This window comes from Halichoerus grypus, chromosome 1 (assembly GCF_964656455.1).
Source record: "Halichoerus grypus chromosome 1, mHalGry1.hap1.1, whole genome shotgun sequence".
In the NCBI taxonomy this organism is placed as follows: domain Eukaryota; kingdom Metazoa; phylum Chordata; class Mammalia; order Carnivora; family Phocidae; genus Halichoerus; species Halichoerus grypus.
The window spans coordinates 199296849-199314877 of record NC_135712.1 but is presented as its reverse complement, the minus strand read 5'-3'; the positions used below and the strand labels follow the sequence as shown (position 1 = coordinate 199314877).

The following is an 18029-nucleotide window of genomic DNA, read 5'->3' as shown; positions in this document are numbered from 1 at the left end:
ACTGTTCATTCAAAATGTCTGGCTCCCAATCAAAAATTGGGAGTGTATCCAAAATACATAAAGAACTCTTAAAAATCACCAAGAAAAAGGCAGACAATCCAATCGGGCGAGAAAAAGAACAAAAGACCTCACAGAAGATATCCAAATGGCCAAGAAACAGAGTAAAAAGCTGCCATAATTAAAACAGTGTGATACTGTAAATCATACTTAATATAAAAGTAGGTGAAATAAATCAACAGGGAAAAGATAGATGGGTGGTTATAAGTAGTGAGTTAACCGGGGAGAAATCAGCTTTAAGGCTTATGTTGGAATGCCAAAAGAAATTCTGGTTGGTGGAGATAGTTAAATTCAAAAGAAGGGAAGGAAGGAAAGACGCGGGGGTGTGGGAATCCAATCCCTAAAAAACTGAAGAAAAGTGAAGGAGAGAGCTGCCCCGGGTTCTCAGCACAGTCACGCTGGCTGAGCTCAGCGGGGGCCCAGGAGCACTGGGCAGGGGAGGGCAGGGATTGGGAGCACTGATCAGTGGAGGGCGGGGACTGGGAGCACTAAGCAGCAGAGGGCAGGGGCACTGGGAGGACAGCAAAGGGCAGGTGATTACCGCGTCGATCTCGTTGAGGACCTTCCACTGCTCATAAGGCACACCCAGGGCCTCGGCTGTCTGGATGGTCCTCTTCATCTGGCTCGTCCAGACCTTCAGGTCCTTGATGTTCTGATCACGGATGAACTGGGCCAGACTCCTGGCAAACTGAAATGCATCAGAAGCAAGTTCAGACCCACAGATCCAAGGCGGCCCTCAAAGGACCATGAAGCCACAGGGCACAGTGGCGTCATGCCCACCCAGCCTCAGAACACAGAGAACTGACCTCTTGAGAACACCCACACCCTCAAGTGCTGTCCTTATGCATTCTCTCCAGACCCTCCGTGCAGTTCCAGTTGTGGATCATTATGTCCCCTGCCGTCGCCCACCTCCCGACCATGTGTCCTGGACCATGTGACCTCCCTACAGAGGCCTGAGTATCTCCCCCGGACTGTGGTGCAGCCATCAGCTGCATTGCAGGGACTTGGGTCATTCCCATAATGGCATGCCTCTCCAGGGAAAGGGGCTCAGCTGGTGACAGCTCACATGGAAGCCAGAGATCCAAGCGTGGTGCTTGGTGACTTTCCCTACATGACAGGAACATTCCAGACTGAATGAAGGTCATCCACCTTGATTACATATGAGCTATAAGAGCTGGAGTCAGGTCCATTGGACACATGCATACATGTACCCAGCTGCCCGGAAGTACCAATGCACAGCTCCCCTCACCACCCCCGAGCACGCCAGCGCGCGTGCGCGCACACACACACACACACACACACACACACACACACACACTGACCTCCCTGCCCCGGGAGGACAGTCCCGGGTCCCCGCCAATCCGGCCCTTGAGATTGAGCTCACTTTCCCCGTGCCGGCAGAGGTAGATGGAGCGGGGGGTCACGTGGATGTTCATGAGGTAATACACGATGCGGCTCTGGATGTGATCAGCCACCCGGTTCACCACATAGCTCTGCCCCACGTCCATGATCTTGATGTAGGACAGATCCCTTTCCAGAGAGGAGGTTGAGAGAGAGAGGTGTGAGTGTGACTGGGCCCCCGAGGGCTCATCCTGCCACCATGGAAGTGGCCACAGAGCTGTGCATTTCGGACCACTGGGCTTGAGATCACAACACACGGACAGGCAGCTGGTGTGCAAGTGACAGGGGTGAGGACGGAGCAACACAACACGTGGGACAGCCAGACAGACCCTGTGAGAGGTGCTCAACACTTGTCGTGTTTCCAAAAGGTGACATCCAAAGGGTCAGTCATACACATTGTGACTTTCACTGCTGCTCTGTGGCCCCCGGACCCCGCTTGCCTACCTCTGAGCTCTCAACACAGTCTGTAAGGTGAATGAGAGATGGTTTTTTCCAGGACTGACCTGGGGTCAGCTGGCAAACGCTCCTCGCCTCCGCTCCCCTTGCCAGCCACCCCTGGACCTGCCTTTCCTTCCCCCAATAAACCCCGCCCCTGTACCCCAGCTCAGCCACTTCCCTTGCTCGCTCGGGCTGGGGAGCGGGGCGGTTGGGAGAACACGCTCTGTCTGCTCTGTTTGCTGGGTGCTGGGGAGGCAGCAGGAGTAAAGGCGGGGTTTCTCAGGCATCGTGCTCTGGGCTGGCCCGGGGAGGCCCCCTGAAGGTTCTCATCTGAGTTCTCACTGTCTGGCCCGAGGGCCTGGGTTTAGGTTTAGGGTTGTTATGTGGACACCAATAAAAACAGTAGCAACGTTAACTGAGGAATCCAACAGGAGCTGTTCCAGTTAAGCCTCTCTCGTGCGCTCACATCACAGAACCACGAGAACCACTGCGCTGGGGTGACTGGAGAAACACGAAAAACCACCGGGGCCCAGGCAGTGGGTGCTGATGGGCTGGGGCTGGCCACAGAGCCCGGCCAAGGAGACTCAGCCAGAGGAGGAGTTCCTACTGGAGTTCCAGTAGGAACTATTCTGTAAAGACCCCCAGAAATCATCCCTCTTACAGGTGCTTGTTCCCCTTGGTTTGTACGCATTAGATGTTCTCATGTAATTATACAGGACCCCACGCCCAAGTTTATATTCCAGACTTTCACTTAATGCTACATAACTCACCCTGTCCCCTGTGTCTTGGCTATGATCTGTGACCATGCAATACTCTACCAAGGGGCCATGCAATACTTTACCAAGTTGGCAAACTATAGCCAAAAAGTCAAATACGGCCCGCAGCCTGTTTTTGTAAATAAAGTTTTATTGGAATGCAGTCATGCCCACTTATTGACATATTGTCTATGTTTCCTTTGCACCACAATGGCAGAGTTAAATAGCTCAACAGAGACCGTATGCCCCCCAAAATATTTGCTACCTGACCCTTCACAGATAAAGTCTGCTACTGTAAGAGCCTCAGCTGATGCCCCTTGTGGGCCTAAAGCCCCCTCCCCACCCAACACTTACTCCTGCTGGGTCTGCCATTCCAGAAGGAGGCAGTGGGGCTTATCAGCACGGGCCCCTGTCAGCTATAAGCAGGATCTGGGCACTCCGTCCCCCCGACTCAAAACACAGACTGCGCACTTAAAGAACACGTAATGTTCGCAAATGCCTTGCGGGAAGACTCTCCACATAGAAATTAGGCTTGATTTTATAAGGGAATAGCAGAAAATTCTGTTCTTTCTTCCTTTCTTCCTCCCTCTCTCCCTCCCTCCCTCCCTTCCATTCTAGTAAGCTCTATGCAATGCAGGGTCATTGAGTCACATGGAATAACAGAAAACTCTGACTTGCAGAGCCCCAGATAAGGTAATAGGGGTTCTGCAAGTCCGCTCTGGCCCACAATTTCTGCCCGAAGGAAAGAAACAAGGCCAGACCATCTCTGCCTGTTGGGGTGGCCACTCAGCCACCACCCCGGCGAGTCACAAGGAGGCAGCTGAGCAGGACCCCCACCACCCACCCATCATAGCTGCGGGACATGGTGCTCTCCTCACTCACCTGTCCAGGTCCTCATCCAGCGACTCGTACGAATTCTCATAGCACTCAATGCGCCGCATGAAATCTTCCGTGGCCTCGTCACTATCGTGGTTCACATAGTCAGGGCTGCCCAGTTTCACTTGCTGCCAGACCAGGCACAGAGCAAGGACACATCAGGCTTGGAGGCCAGGCAGGGCTAGAGACTAAGGAGGATGCTGGGCAGGGGGTGAGGGGAGGCTGAGCCAGAGGCCAGGACAAGGCTGGGGGCATGAGGCTGGCAGCCGATCCCCGGAGACTGGTTCCGTTAGAAGGAGTCCAGCAGTTCCCTGGTCTTAGTTCCCACACCAGTGCCAACAGAGTATTGGGCAGCCTAAGATAGGAGTCCTCATCTTTTTGGCACAGGGGGATGTGAGGCCAGAGGGGCAAAGGGCCCGGAAGCCCCTTCCCAGCTGAACCATCTCCCCCAACCCAGAAGTTCATTCCTTGGATAAACAGGAGGCAGGAGAGAGAGGTCAAATCTCTCTCGCTTTCAAAATATAAACATCACTTCCTACCCCCACCCCCTACCTCCAGAGGCTGAAGCTCCTCTCTCACTGTCCAGGGAATGATGAGGGGGAAAGGGAGGGGAAGGTAAGAGGAGGGAGCAGAGTGAATGCCCCCCAGCTACACGGCCCTCCACACAAGTGGTGCTCAGGAGTCTCCGATCACCTGACCTGGTGTTGCACTGCCTTCCCTCCCCGCCCCCAATGTTCAAGAAGCTCAAATCGAGGCCGGCCTAGGCACTGGCCCAAACCCGGAGACAGACCTCACTGTCACATGCCACCTCAGCTGTATTATTGCCCCCACAAGGTCAGAGACACCACTCACCACAATGTTAGCAGCTATGACCTCAGGATCCACACAGATGGACTCCACGAAAAAGGTCTTCGGCAAGGACAAGGGCCGGCAGGAGGGAAGGAACCATAGACACATTCAGGGTCCTGGGCCTGGCTCCATGGAGCTCCCACCTCCCTGATGGCCAGGTTAACCCCAGGCCCTTCTTCTGGGGGTGGGGACAGGGTCGAGAAGCCCCCAACCAAACTAGGTGCCACCCTATCCAGGACCCTCCCATGAGATGCCCACCTCCCCGAAAAGAAAACCCCAGACAGAGGAAATAGCAACTGCTATATCCCACATCCACTCTGAAGCCCACCTGCCTGACAGCCGCGCACATCGGGAGGCTGTGAGAGGGGCCCAGGGGGGTCCAAACGTGCCCCAGCCCGACCAAGGAAGTGAACCAAAGACGCCTCACCTTGTAGCCATTCTGTTCCCCAAAATTAAAGATGGTCGCTCTCCGCTCTCGGGTGGTGTTCGTTGCATCAAACACCTAGGACCAAACCAGGGTTCACTCGGACTCTGGCCCTGGAGCAGGGGGGAGGCCAGCCGACAGCAGCTGCACAGGGACCAGATTTCTCATGGGGACCAGCTGGTGCCCAGGCCACCCGCCTGGCCGGTCTCCTTTAGACCTGCGAGGCCCGGGCCGGGCCCCCCCTTCCTTGAGGAACACACCTCAAGGAAGCTGGGAGGACTGGGTGCCTGTGTTCCCAGCAGGTGCTCAGTCTGTGCTTGGCCAACAGGACTTCTTGTAAAACCAGTTAAACATGGAGTGCGGAACCCCTGTTTATTTCCACTCCATCCCGAGACTCCATGAAGATGGGAAAAGAAGAATAAAGAGAACGGAAGAGGAGATGTCAACTCGGAGAGACGGAGCAAACCAAACAAGCCCCCAGCCAGCACAGCACACCCATCTGTGCAGAACGGGGAGCATCAGGAATGGGACCCAGTTGTCTCAGAGGAAAGGAACGAGGGTGCAGAGGAAAAGGGGGGACTGCCCGGTGGTGCAACTAAGAGCAGGTGGAGCCCCAGGCCCTCTCCCTGCCTCATCCGGCCAGGCTGACTCGTCTGGGGCTCCTCATGAACCACCTGGGGCCTGTCCACGTGCCCTCAGGGGTGACCCACTCACCCGCATGTCTAAAAGCAGCTTTTAGAGCACCACTTTTTTAAAAGGGCATTCAACCAGGGCTCATGGGCTGCTTCAGCAAAACCCCAAATGTGAAAAACAGACTACATAAAAAAGAATAAAGGAACTTTGAGAAAATGAAGACAGGGCAGAGTACAGAAAGATATGTCAAAAAACAAAAACAAAAACAAAAGTTATCTAAAGAGAGATACAAAATACTGTAGTCACCCCGAAACAGAAACAGAGTTCTAAAAAACTGGAACATTCAGCGATAAGAAATTTAGAATTTAGAAATTAAAATATGATCACAGAAATTCTTTAAAAATTCAACCGAATGCTTGTACGATAATGTTGAGATAGTCTCCCTGAAAATAGAACACAAGTGACAGAGATAGGCAATCAGGAGGGAAAAAAAAAAGATATAATTAGGGCTCAAGCCCAGCATGAAACCCCCAGGAGTTCTAGAAAAAGCAGCTCAGAAAAGTGGGAGTGGAGCAGAGAATCAATTGTCAGAAACTGGTGGGGGTGGCTTATCAAAGTAATAACAGATGACAGGTTCCCTGACCTGTTAGAAAAGAGTTTCTCATTGGAGACGGCCGCCCCGGGACCCAGCATGGCGAAGACCCACCATAAGGCCCTAAAGTTCTCCCCAGAGAAAAGGGCATGAGCAGCCCCAGTTCCCTCCAAGAGATGAAACTTTTGGGAAGATCGGCAAATCAGAATGCCATCCGACTTTTCCACAGCTATTCTAGAAGCCATACTACAACAGAGCGATGTGGAAATTCGAAAGGAAAAATACTTCCCACCTAAACCCAACCATCAAATATGAGGATAAAAAAAGACAGTTCCAGACACACAAGATCTCATGCGAGGTAATTCCCAAGTACCTTCCTCAGGAAGCTACTGGAGCATGTGCTCCAACTAAACAAGTCAGTAAACCAAGGAAAAAGAAGACATGGGGTCTGAGAGCAAGGCTTCAACTGGGGAGTCAGGAGGAGGGAACTCCCGAGACCCAGAAGGTGACTGATCCAGATGGGGCTGGGGGATTATGAGCTGCAGGAAGCACGCCTCCAAGAGGAAAAAGGAAGGAAAAAGCAGCTCCTGTGTTTGACTGCGTAGGGGGAGGGGAGGGGCCTTTCCCATAGACACCCTTGCTCAACCTTGTCCCACCCATCCATCTGACAGGAGGGGCCAACACATCGTTGGAATTCCATTACCCAGGATTCAGCGGGTTCCTGGAACAGCCACTCCATGTGAGGCAGGATTCTCCCCAGCCCAGGAGAAATCACATTGGCTAAAGACTTAGGTAACAGATACCACATGTGGTGACCAACAATGTGAGTATTCAGAAGGAAGTCCTACTGGGTCAAATGCAACCACAAGCCCAGAGGGAAATTCCCAGCACACATCCAGCCTCTGGCTTCCTCCTATATAGTGGCTGTAGACTTCCTCCCAAGGCCCTGCACACCCTCCCTTCCCTGCCAGACACCTGATGAGCAAAGGGCTAGATGTAGCTAGGCTCCCACATGCCACTCCCAGAAGTCATGGGGATGTCTCACTCACCGCCACGTGGCCCCCCTCCTCACTGAGAAACCGCCGGACATCACGGAGGGCTGCCAGCGCACACTGCCTTCAGAAGAGAAAACACAGGGTCAGCCCCGCACCCGACCCTGGCCGCAGGAGGGCCACAGATCAGAGACACATCCTACCCCAGACCGGAGAGGGCCCAGTCCCTGGGGTCCCTTCTCTTCTCAAGGGCTCTCTTTCCTTGAGGTTATTTTAGGGCTGTGTGCTAACTCTGCTATAAGTGGAGTGCTATGTGCTCCTGGCCACTGGGGATTTTTTTTTTTAAGATTTTGTCAGAGAGAGAGAGAGCGTGAGCACAAGCAGGGGGAACGGCAGGCAGAGGGAGAAGCAGACTCCCCACCAAGCAAGGAGCCCGATGTGGGACTTGATCCCAGGACCCTGGGATCACGACCTGAGCTGAAGGCAGACGCTTAACCAACTGAGCCACCCAGGTGCCCCTGGGAATATTTTTTAAAATACCACTTTTCTGCACTTTCTCTTCTCATCTCATTGTATACAAATCCAGGCTGCCATTTTGCCATATTCATGATTTCTAATTGTCATGCATTTCCCATAATTATCGAAATAAGCACTTTTATTATTTATTTATTTAAGATTTTATTTATTCACTTGAGAGAGAGAGACAGCACAAGCGGAGGGGAGGGGCAGAAGGAAATGGAGAAGCAGACAGAAGCTGAGCAGGGAGCCTGATGCGGGACTCGATCCCAGGACCCTGAGATCATGACCTGAGCCGAAGGCAGACACTTAACCGACTGAGCCACCTAGGCGCCCCAAAATAAGCACTTTTAAAACCAGACGTTTCCTTGTGTGTGAGTGTTGGGGGCTGGTGGCAGGGAGAGAAAAGACACTGTTGAGGCCCCCAGGGCGACATTACACTTAATATTCCATTTGCTTTCCTGGAAGAGAGAACCTGTGAAACTATCCCTTCTGGAGGAGGGTGCTGTGTCTCTGTCTCTTGCACCCATGTCCACAGACCCTCCAGAAGGTGAAAACTTCCCCATGACTGACCACTGACTATAATGCCTTCAGAATATCTCAGCCTTTTGGTTTATTGCTGCAAAATGGGCTGCCGTATCTAAGGATCTTACTCGTTGTATCCCTTTCTCCTCTAAGGTCTGGAGACAAATAGATCACTCTGGTCTTTCATCTATTACCTGCACTTTTTTTTTTTTTTAAGATTTTATTTATTTATTTGACAGAGAGAGACACAGCAAGAGAGGGAACACAAGCAGGGGGATTGGGAGAGGGAGAAGCAGTCTCCCCACGGAGCAGGGAGCCCGATGTGTGGCTCGATCCCAGGACCCTGGGATCATGACCTGAGCCGAAGGCAGACGCCGAACGACTGGGCCACCCAGGCACCCCTTACCTGCACTCTCTTGATACAAGAGTAAAGTTAGATCTTCTTCCATTTGTTTGATCTTTGGATTTGGTGCATAAACCCCAGCGCATCCAAGGGCAGTGCTGCCGGGCCTTTCGCTGGCCGGGCCACCGCACCCAAGCATGGAGGCGCAGGCCAGGCAGAGCAGGGGGCGGCCCGCTGGGGTCAGGGGCAAATTGGTGGCAGAGCTGGGTCCGCGTCCCTGGAAGGAGCTCTGCTCCTATGCCTCTTTGTGACCTTTCTGCGCCCCGGTGGGTCTTTCCGTTAAAACTTTAAAGAGCTTTCCTCTGCCAAAAACCCCTGAATTCTGAGAGTCCGGGGAACTGGCACGGCCGGAGCCATGTCTGGCCAGCCGCACGAGCGCCCCACGTCCTGGGCTAAGACCAGTGGGTTGCACCGGCTAAGAGGGATCTCAGGGCTCCAGTGGAGACGTGGGATGAGCAGCCCGGGAGCCCGAGCGTTTGGGGGTGTGGGTGTGAAGCGGGGGCAGGCGTGTGGGACTGAGCCCTTCACCTGTGCAGACCGGTGCTAACTCCAGGTGGACCGTGTCAGAACTGGCCTGAATGGAACCGTTAGCCGCACGTGCACGTGCCCACGGGCCGGCCTCTGGGCTTGTGTGCGGCAGGAGACCGAGCGTGCAAGTATGAATGCGCCTGATGGCGTATGTGTACATGGGACCTGCACGTGCGCACGTGACCCCGCATGCCCTTTCCGGGACCTTCCACTGTGCCCGGTGTCAGGGACAGACACCAACGCTGTGTAGCTCCAGGGACCTCAACAATGTGTGGTCACCCAGGGCTCTGGGAAACTTAGTCTTCTCTTCTCAGGCTTCCCATTTTAAAAAGTCTGATCCTTCTATGTTGCCAATTACCTGTGGGACCTTTTGGGCTGGTCATTGGGAAATGGTCCTGAAGCCCAGGGGCCAGAGCCAGCCTTTAGGTTCAGGAGGGAGGGTTTCTAGGAATAGCCAGAGGGCGTGCTTGCAGACAGGCCCCCATAAACCTGCCCCCAGCTTCTCCTGCTGGGGCCTCTGTTCCAGCTGGGCCACCCTGGACTAGCTCCCCAACCTCTCCAAGTTGGGGTTTCCCCATCTGAGTTAATCTCAATACTCCTACCTTCGACGGGAGGCCTGAGCAGATTTACTGGTGGGCCCTGGGAGGGCCAGCTCCCTTATTCTTCCCACAAACACTTTGGATTCAGACAGGCCTGGCTTCAAATTCAAACCGTGCGTGATCTTACACAGTACCATCACTTCCAGACCTTGCCTCCACATCTGGGGGAGTGAGGTGATACCACCGGCCGCACGCAGGGGAGAGAAATAAGCTGGTCGGTGCCCACAGCTTGAGATTGTTACAGAATTTGCACGGGATACAGCCTCTGACCTACTAACTGGGTAACACTAGAAAGATGGACACAACGGTTTTTAGTGGTATGGGCTTAGGTTCAAGTCTGGGCTCTAGGAAGTAACTTGTTGTCTTGTGTGAGACTCCTGAACCTCAGTTTCTTCACCCGTAAAATGGGGAGGAGGAGTGACAACGGGCAGCATGCACCCAACACACAGCAGGAGTTCAAATATCAGTCCCCTCCCTTTTGTCTGGGTCACCAGAGGGTCCAGCCTCCAGTTTTACCCACAATCCGGCCACAGGCCTGAACGTCAGACTCCCCTGCCCTTCCTTGGTGCCACTGCAGCCTGGCCGAGAGCCCACGCTGGGGAGGGGCCAAGCCCCACAGTGGGGAGCTCTTGCCCCCTGGTGGCCAGAGACGGAGCAGACAGCCTAGTATCCAGGCCTGGGCAACAACCCAGGAGCTTCTGGCCTGGAGCTCCACTTGATCTGGGGAGGTCACTAGAGCTGGGCCAACCTCTGCTAAATGCCCTACCACAATGGCTGGACCCAGAGCAAGGGCAAGGAAGCTTCTTGATCCCTCAGCTGATACCTGCCCAAAAGAGCACAGATCCTCAGACCACCAGTTGTTCTTGGTTCAAGTCTGAATGGGGCAGGGAGAGCAAGAGGTAGGGTATCATATGCAAATTCATGAATGAGAACAGGAGGGTGAAGTCTGAGCCACATGAAAGCAAAGCCAAGGCCTGTCCTACCCGTGCCAAGAACATGCCAAGCACATGCCAAACATCCTCCAAATTTATCCGGGGGCAAGGGAAGGAAGGGTGCGGTTCTGGGCCCAATCCTTCTAGCTTTGTGAGAAGGTGCCAGGAGGTAGTCCCTCTCCCACTCTGCCACATCCCAGAGGCCTGTGTCCCTGCACCCACTGGGCTCCCCTCCTTACCAGAGGCCATGCCCATGGAGGGCCTGGGGTAAGCAAGTGAGAGGTCTCTTCAGCGGCCCATGACCTGCCCTGGCTAGGTCTCCTCCATCTCTCTGAAGCCCCATCTTCCCCTCCCATAGGATGTCCTTATTAAGGGTTCATGAATCCCAGGGCAGAGCCAGCCACCAAGAGGCCATACACCTGGGGTGCCTGGGTGGCTCAGTCGGTTAAGTGTCTGCCTTCGGTTCGGGTCATGATCTCAGAGTCCTGGGATCGAGCCCCAAGTCAGGCTCCTTGCTCAGCAGGGCACCTGCTTCTTCTCCTTCTCCCTCTGCCCCTTCTCACTGCTCATGCTATCTCTCTTTCTCTCTCTGTCTCAAATAAATAAATAAAATCTTAAAAAAAAAAGGGGGGCCCTACACCCTCTCCCGTTGTCCCCATATCCAACACATCCCCAACCCCACCACATCCTGAGAGGTCAGGAGACCAGCCCTGTCACAGGCAGAGCAAGGCCAGGGCTCAGGAGCAGCTGGGCACCTGGGCTCCAGGGTCTTCTCTGTAAACACACATAATCACACACATACACACACTCACTTCCTGATTTTTAGGCCCTCTTCGTTGTCTGGAAGGAAGAACTCGAAAGACTTGTACGTCTTGACCATGTCCCGGCGATACTGGCCTACGTTGAATTCTGGGGGAAAGAAAGGCTCAGCTTTCACACAGCATCAGCCCTCCCCAGTTCTTGACCTTGACCCACCCCAGGCCAGCCTTCTCTCTTCCCCTCCCCTCCCCCACAAAGCCCCAAGGCCCCCTTGGAAGCCGAGGCCAAGTCTCACCGCGAGTGGGCACGCCAATCCAGTTCAGGTAGCGAGTCAGCTTCTTAGAGATGTAGGTCTTGCCCCTGGCGGGCAGGCCTACCATGACAATGAGCGTTGGGCAGTTGGTCATGCAAACTGAAAAGCAAGGAGGCCATGTCAGATAAGGGCTGGGACGCCTTCCAATGTGCCCCCCCTCTGCTCCCCGCACAGGGTATCAGACGGGCCTTCCAGGCCTCCTGGCCTCAGACCCTGGTCTCGAGCCACCACCGGCATAACCCCGCTGCCCAGGCCTGTCCGGGCTCCAGCAGCTGCGGATGATCTCATCAGCCCCTTATCCTGATGGGTGCCTCGGATATAAAGCTGGACCCGCCCCGCCCCTGAATGAACAGGCCAGACAGAGCCAAAGCCCAGGAGATAGTCAACGCCCACCTGTTATCCGGGAATCCACACCCCGCCCGCACAGCCTTTCAGCATTCCTGCTAGCACAGTTCCACTGCTTACCCTCCCTGCTGGGAATTTTGCCTCATCCAGTACAAAGCCCAGCTCAAAGGCTGCTTCTTCAGTGAGACCTTCTTCCCAGCCACCTCCGTGCCACCCTGGCACACTCCCTCCATCCTGATCACCTCACCCATGAGTCTGCCCCCTGCACCTGATCACTTGGAGCGAGGGCAGCCCTGCAGTGTCTGAGCCGTTCCAGATCATGTGGTCTGGCACAGAGTTGGTGCTCAAAAATTATGGGGGGGGGGCTGGCATCTCCAAATCCCCCAGGGTGAGTGCCACAAGGGGCTGAGACCAGAGACCCAGACCAATGTCCACAAGGACTGTCCCTCAGACGGCCCACCTGCCACCATCCCACGTGCCGCCAGGTCAGTGCACCAGCCAGAGAAGTTGCCGAGGCCAGAGGCGGGGACAGGTCTGGACACAGCATCCCCAAACCCTGGCCCACTGGGACAGACACCAAGACAGCAAAACTACCGGCCTCACGTGACCCAGCTCCGCTTTCAGTGTGGCCTCACTGCAGAAACCTTAGAAAGCTTCCCTTCCACCGTCCCCAGCACTTGGGCCATGTGAAACTACAGCAGACAGACAGGCGGCCCATGTGGGGACCTGCCACTGCCCCTCTTTGCCCCCAGGGCTCTGCAAGTGCCTTCTCCTGGTAGCCCTTCTTGGACAGCCTGCTGGGCCCTACCCCTCAGCTTGTCTCCCTCACTGGAGCTGGAGCACAGAGGCCCCAGGGGCAGCCCTGCCTGGGGCTCAGGAGTCAGGTCTGGGTTCCTCTCTTGACTCTGACCATGACTGGCAACTCTGAGCCTTGGTGTCCTCACCTGTCAAATGGGATGATAAATGCTCAGTGAGGGGGCACCTGGGTGGCTCAGTCGTTAAGTGTCTGCCTTCGGCTCAGGTCATGATCCCAGGGTCCTGGGATCGAGCCCCGCATCGGGCTCCCTGCTCAGTGGGAAGCCTGCTTCTCCCTCTCCTACTCTCCCTGCTTGTGTTCCCCCTCTTGCTGTGTCTCTCTCTGTCAAATTAAAAAAAAAAAAAAAATGCTCAGTGAGGCCTAGCACTACCTCCAGGTAAAAGCCAGGGGCATGCCTGGGGAGCTGTGCCCCCTGCCCGGCCCTGAGGACGCAGGTGTATCTCAGCCCCACTGCCCTTGGGACTTGGGGTGCAGAGGCACCTGTCCGTCTCCAGGCAGGCCCGCAGAGAAGTAAAGGGCCCTGCTTGCCAGTGGGGGCTCCATCGCTCCTGTACCTGACCTTTGGGCAAATGTGACCCAAACTGTGAGCCTCAGGGAGGGAAGGAGAGGATCCCACGGAACACAGGCCAACAATGAGCAAGAGTGAACTTGCAGAAAAACCCCAGCATTGGTGAAGGTGAGAGAAAAGCAAGTTAAGCAAGGCCCTGCATCCTGACAGCCAGTGCACTGAGGCCTGTGCTGTTTGCACAACTGCTGGTCAGGGCTCTCAGGCAACCGAAGGGCAGTGAATCAGCTACTAAGCACGGGGGAAGCCTGCACACCCCGCCTGCTCCCCTCCTTCCCACTGCTCCCTGAAGGGCTCTCCCACAACCTCAGGAGTGGGGTTCTGCATCCCCTCTTCACATCTCCTCCCTTCCCAGAGATAGCCCTGGCCTTCTCCCCCAGGGTGTGGTGACAGGATCCCCTCCCTGGCCCCATGCACGGCCACGGGAGGCAGGCAGGGTGGTCAACCAGGGCTGAGTGCAAAACAAGAGCAATAAAATTACCTATCAACTCTTTTCCTCAAGATAAGCTCCCAAGGAAACGACCCAAAGAAAGCTCAAAGTACAAGTGTATCTGCAATAGCTCTGCTTACAACAGCAAAACATAAGCAAGCTAGCAGAAGAGGAATTACAAACTGAGGCCCACAAGAGGGAACACACTACAAGGCCTGAACAGAGAGAGCGTATGCACCAGGGGAGCTGGGGTGCAGCCGGAGCTGCAGCTCTGGGCCCTCGAGAGCCTCGGTACTGAGCAATTTCACAGCAGAACCTGAGGCTTATGGGCAGAAGGAGATTTGCAGACATGTCCATTCAACTTACCTCACTGGTTCCTTTTCCTATAAATTTGCTTAGGGCCGCAAGAGCCCTAGGAATCAAGAGGCCCGGGACAAGCCTGGTGCTACCCCGTGATGACTTTCTGGTGGGCCACCTCAGGGGCAGCCACAAGTCCTGGAGAAGGTTCCAGAACTGCACCTGCTCCCACTTCCTTGGGGCCAGGCTGGGGAAGGGAGAACTCTTTAAAAGAAAGCAACCTGGCATCACTGTCCTGTTCAGAGGGGACAGAAAGTCACCTCTCCTATTGTCCTGTGCACATTCCAGTTGTGTCCCTAGCCGAGAAGTTCTTGCTGCCTTTTTGCTAATAAAGGCTATCACCAGCACTGTCCTGTCTGGCATGCTCCGAGTCCTTTCTTCAGCCCCTGCCTGACCTGCCCCCAGAGCTCCTCCAGGGCTGAGCTGAGGGGTAAATGATGAAGAAGGTAACAGCTTGCAGGCCTCATGAGTAGCTCTGAGTTTCACCAAAGGAAGAAGAATGGCTCATGGAGAGCAGGGGTGGAGGAGGCAGAGCCAAGCAGCCCCTGGGGCCCTCAGGTGCCAGGGACTAGACGCCAAAGACAACCCACGACACAGCACAGACCAACCATGGGCTCCATGCCCTCTTCTCTACAAAGCCCGTGATCAGGTCAGCTTCCACCTATCCCCCACCCTCAGGTCCTCGTCTGTCCTTGTGGTCTTCCACCAAGTTATAAATCTACCATACAGGGGGTAAAATGCTACATGAACACAGGCTCTGGAGACTGGGGGTGCTGTCCAGACAGGTTCCATGTTCACTCATGGCTTATTCCCTGCTGTGAACTCGGGGACCCTTGCCTGGGGCCCAAACCCCCATACAATCTGCAGGTCTCATCTTTGGTTTCTCGGGTGCCTCCTCCTCCAGGAAGCCCTCCTGTGTTGGGCCAGTCCAGAGTCTCACCTACTGTACCACCCTGAGACAGTGCCACACAGAAGGCCCTCTGCTCAGGCCAGAGGCATATTTTCACCGCATCCTTGGTGCTTGGAGAAACACAGGCCCCTCCCCACTGGGCCTCAGCATCTTTGCCATCTGGAATGGGGGTTGGCTCAGAGCTGATGCTTCATTTCCTGACTCTGAGGTACTGAGAAGCAAAGAAGGGTGGTGACGAAATGACAGCACCAGCTGCCACCACTTATCAAGCATCTCCTCGAAAAGAGGCTCACAGCAGCTCCTGGGAGCAGGGATGATGACTGTCTCCACCCCACAGATGAGGAACCCATGGCCTAGCGGGTCAGCTCCTTGCCCAAGGTCACACAACTGAGCCACGACGCAGCTTCAGTGTTCCTGCCTTCAAAGCCCAGGTTCTGACTTCTTCCCCTTTATGTAATAACAGCGGCCACCCCCTCGTTAGGACAACAGAGACTGGCTAGAAGCATGAGAGCAATGGGCCTTAGCCTCGGTCCCTCCAGAAAAGTCTGGAAGGAGGGCTGGCTAGGCGGTCGCCATTGCCTCTCAAGACTGCGTATTGACTGGAAAGCCATGGCCCCGGGTCTAAGAGCCTGATCACCGCCTCAGCATCCTACCCGGAACTACATCATGGTCAGAGCCATGACCCACCAGAATGCCCGGTCAAAACCATGGCTACCCCCTACCAGGACCCAGTGTGGTAAGAGATACCCACAGCCCACCCACAGGACTTACATCTTGGTCAAAGTCAGGGCCCCCAGGTTGGCCTCAAGGCAAAACAAGAACGGAGCACTCTCCCCTCCCTTATCATGCCCAAGCAGAGGTCAAGGAGCACAGGGAGACCTTAGCACATTACACAATCTCCTGATCTCCATTTCTATATCTGTACCACAAGTTGGACTAGATGTTCTCTGAGGTCCTTGCCAATTTGCAAATTCATTATAATGTTTCAGCTATTCCTAAAAAAACAAACAAAAAAAACCCTTTGTTTTTCTTGGCAATAAGTGATTGCAGACTCATTTAAGAACAAGCAGAAAGTCAAGTAAAGTGGATTAAACACCGGGATCCCAGGAAAGGCGAGCCCCTTAACAATTCCTTAACAATTCCATGAATTTCAGCATGTCTCCTGGATGTTTCCCCCTCCAACTTTACCATTCACCCACGACCCCACCTGGATGCATATACCCCCATGGACACAAAGACAGGTCCATATGGGACAGTGTTCTCACCTTCTCCATCCTCAATACAACTGCACTTCCCTGAAATTCCTCCCAAAGCTCGGTTTTAGCTCCAGAGGTGGGTAGTTAAGGCCAAGGGGACTGGCCCACCTTTGGGCCTCTGAAAGTTCTGGGCTCAGAAAGGTCAAGCGATTTCCATAAGGCCGACACAGCTCAGACCCGGCCCACGCTCTCTGGCCTGAAGTGAATGGCAGCAGGAGGCTCCGAATCCTGCCCTGGCCTGACCTGGTGGGTACAGACTCGGTGAGAGGGGGCCGACGCCTCCCGGAGGTGATGGTAGCCAGACCTAGCCCCTAGCGAGGGGCGACAGGGCCACGTACCTGTCTCCGCCCCCTGCTCTACCACACCTGTGCCCGGCCCTCGACCTGTTCCTGCTCCCCTACCACCAGTCACGGCAGCCTCACCTGTCCCCCACCTGGTTCCTGGCCCCCTTTCCGTGCGAGACCACTGCCCAGGCCGCCCTATCCACCCATCCCCGTGCACCACCCTCCCCTTCTCCACGGACCCCGCCTCACCACGGCGCTGGCAGGCGTGCAGAGCGGGCCTCCCATTGCTGTACGGCATCCAGATCTTCTTCAGGGGGTTCTGGGTCAATTCCCGTGGGGACGCCATACCCGGGACGTGATGAGTCGGACTGCGCGGCTTCCGACCCGGCAGCCAGGCCACCTCGGGCCACTCGAGGCCCCGCCCCTCGGCCCCGCCCCTCCTCGAGCCTCCACCAGTCCGACTCCCCGCAGGCCCCGCCCCAGAACGAGTAGGCCCTACCCCGACTGAAGAGGGCCCGGCCTCCGACCACGCATGCCCAACTTGCCTGCCAGCCGGTTTTGGACCCAGCAGGCCCGCCCTTCACGCCGGGATCGGGGACGCGCATGCCCAACTCCCCACACGTTCAAGGCCTGGATAATAGTGCGGACCCTGCCGGGGATGCACGAGCCCAGCACGCCCAACGGGACCGCGCAGATTTGCATCGGCCTCATCCACCGCTTCGCTTTGCACAGCCTTGCCCCCAGGGTACCCGGGTTCCGCTCATTGCTACCACTGATCTCAGGGCCCCCGGGAGGGAGGGATCTGCAGGCCAAGGAGCTCCGCCTGCTTGACCCGCAGGTCTCAGTTGGTCAGGACCAGTCTGGTGGCCCCTGCGTTATGCCAGTTGTCAACCGCTGCGCCCCCCAGCCGTGTGTCCCGACCCTCTCTCGAACCCCAGGATTCTTCCTCGCCCAGTGGAGTGACCGGCGCAACCACGGTGGAAAAATCTTTTACCTCACGGACAGGGACATCTCAAAATTGTTTCCTCTCTTTACCTTTGCCGCTCGGGAACTCAGGCTAAACTCCAGCCCACCTGGAGCACGTGAGCAGAACCTTTTAACCAAGGTCCCTGGGGACTCACTGAGCCCTGGCAGTATCTAACTTCTTCCAGGATTTTATTTTTACCAATTAAATTGTAAATTGTAAATTTGCGTATATTAAAAATGATCCTCCATCTCGTCATCAGGAAAATAGAATGCAGGCATCATCAACCTTACAGGATTCTGGTATAGATTAAATGTGTCAGTGTCTGAGAAATCCATTCTAAAGCACATTAGTGATATCATTTATATTACTTATCTCCCTCCTGTCTCTAAGAATGCAGTGGAAGCAAAGGGCAGGGGAGAAATCCAGAAGTTCAGGAACCCTGGGTCGTTCTTTGTCTCCTCAGGCCAGCTTCTCCAAGTTCTGTATACTTTCTGTCCTGGGGCCCC

General features: G+C 55.0%; 1 protein-coding gene across 4 annotated transcripts in view; it reads right to left on the bottom strand.

The window, feature by feature from the left end:
- The window catches only part of PFKFB4 (6-phosphofructo-2-kinase/fructose-2,6-biphosphatase 4), a 30237-nt gene extending 13264 nt beyond the window's left edge, over positions 1-16973 (bottom strand). For 2 of the 4 annotated variants that reach the window (XM_036079458.2, XM_036079470.2), the window contains exons 1-9: positions 16806-16973; positions 11575-11691; positions 11333-11429; positions 7075-7141; positions 4804-4878; positions 4380-4436; positions 3534-3655; positions 1380-1587; positions 599-745 (exon numbers count right to left, since the gene is read on the bottom strand). In XM_036079458.2, coding sequence (XP_035935351.1) covers positions 599-745; positions 1380-1587; positions 3534-3655; positions 4380-4436; positions 4804-4878; positions 7075-7141; positions 11333-11429; positions 11575-11691; positions 16806-16902 — 987 coding nt within the window. In that variant the 5' untranslated portion in view covers positions 16903-16973. Of the gene's footprint in view, positions 1-598; positions 746-1379; positions 1588-3533; positions 3656-4379; positions 4437-4803; positions 4879-7074; positions 7142-11332; positions 11430-11574; positions 11692-16795 lie in introns of all 4 variants that reach the window. The other 2 variants (XM_078078570.1, XM_078078572.1) reach the window with 2 other exon arrangements.
- Between the last annotated feature and the right edge of the window lie 1056 nt (positions 16974-18029).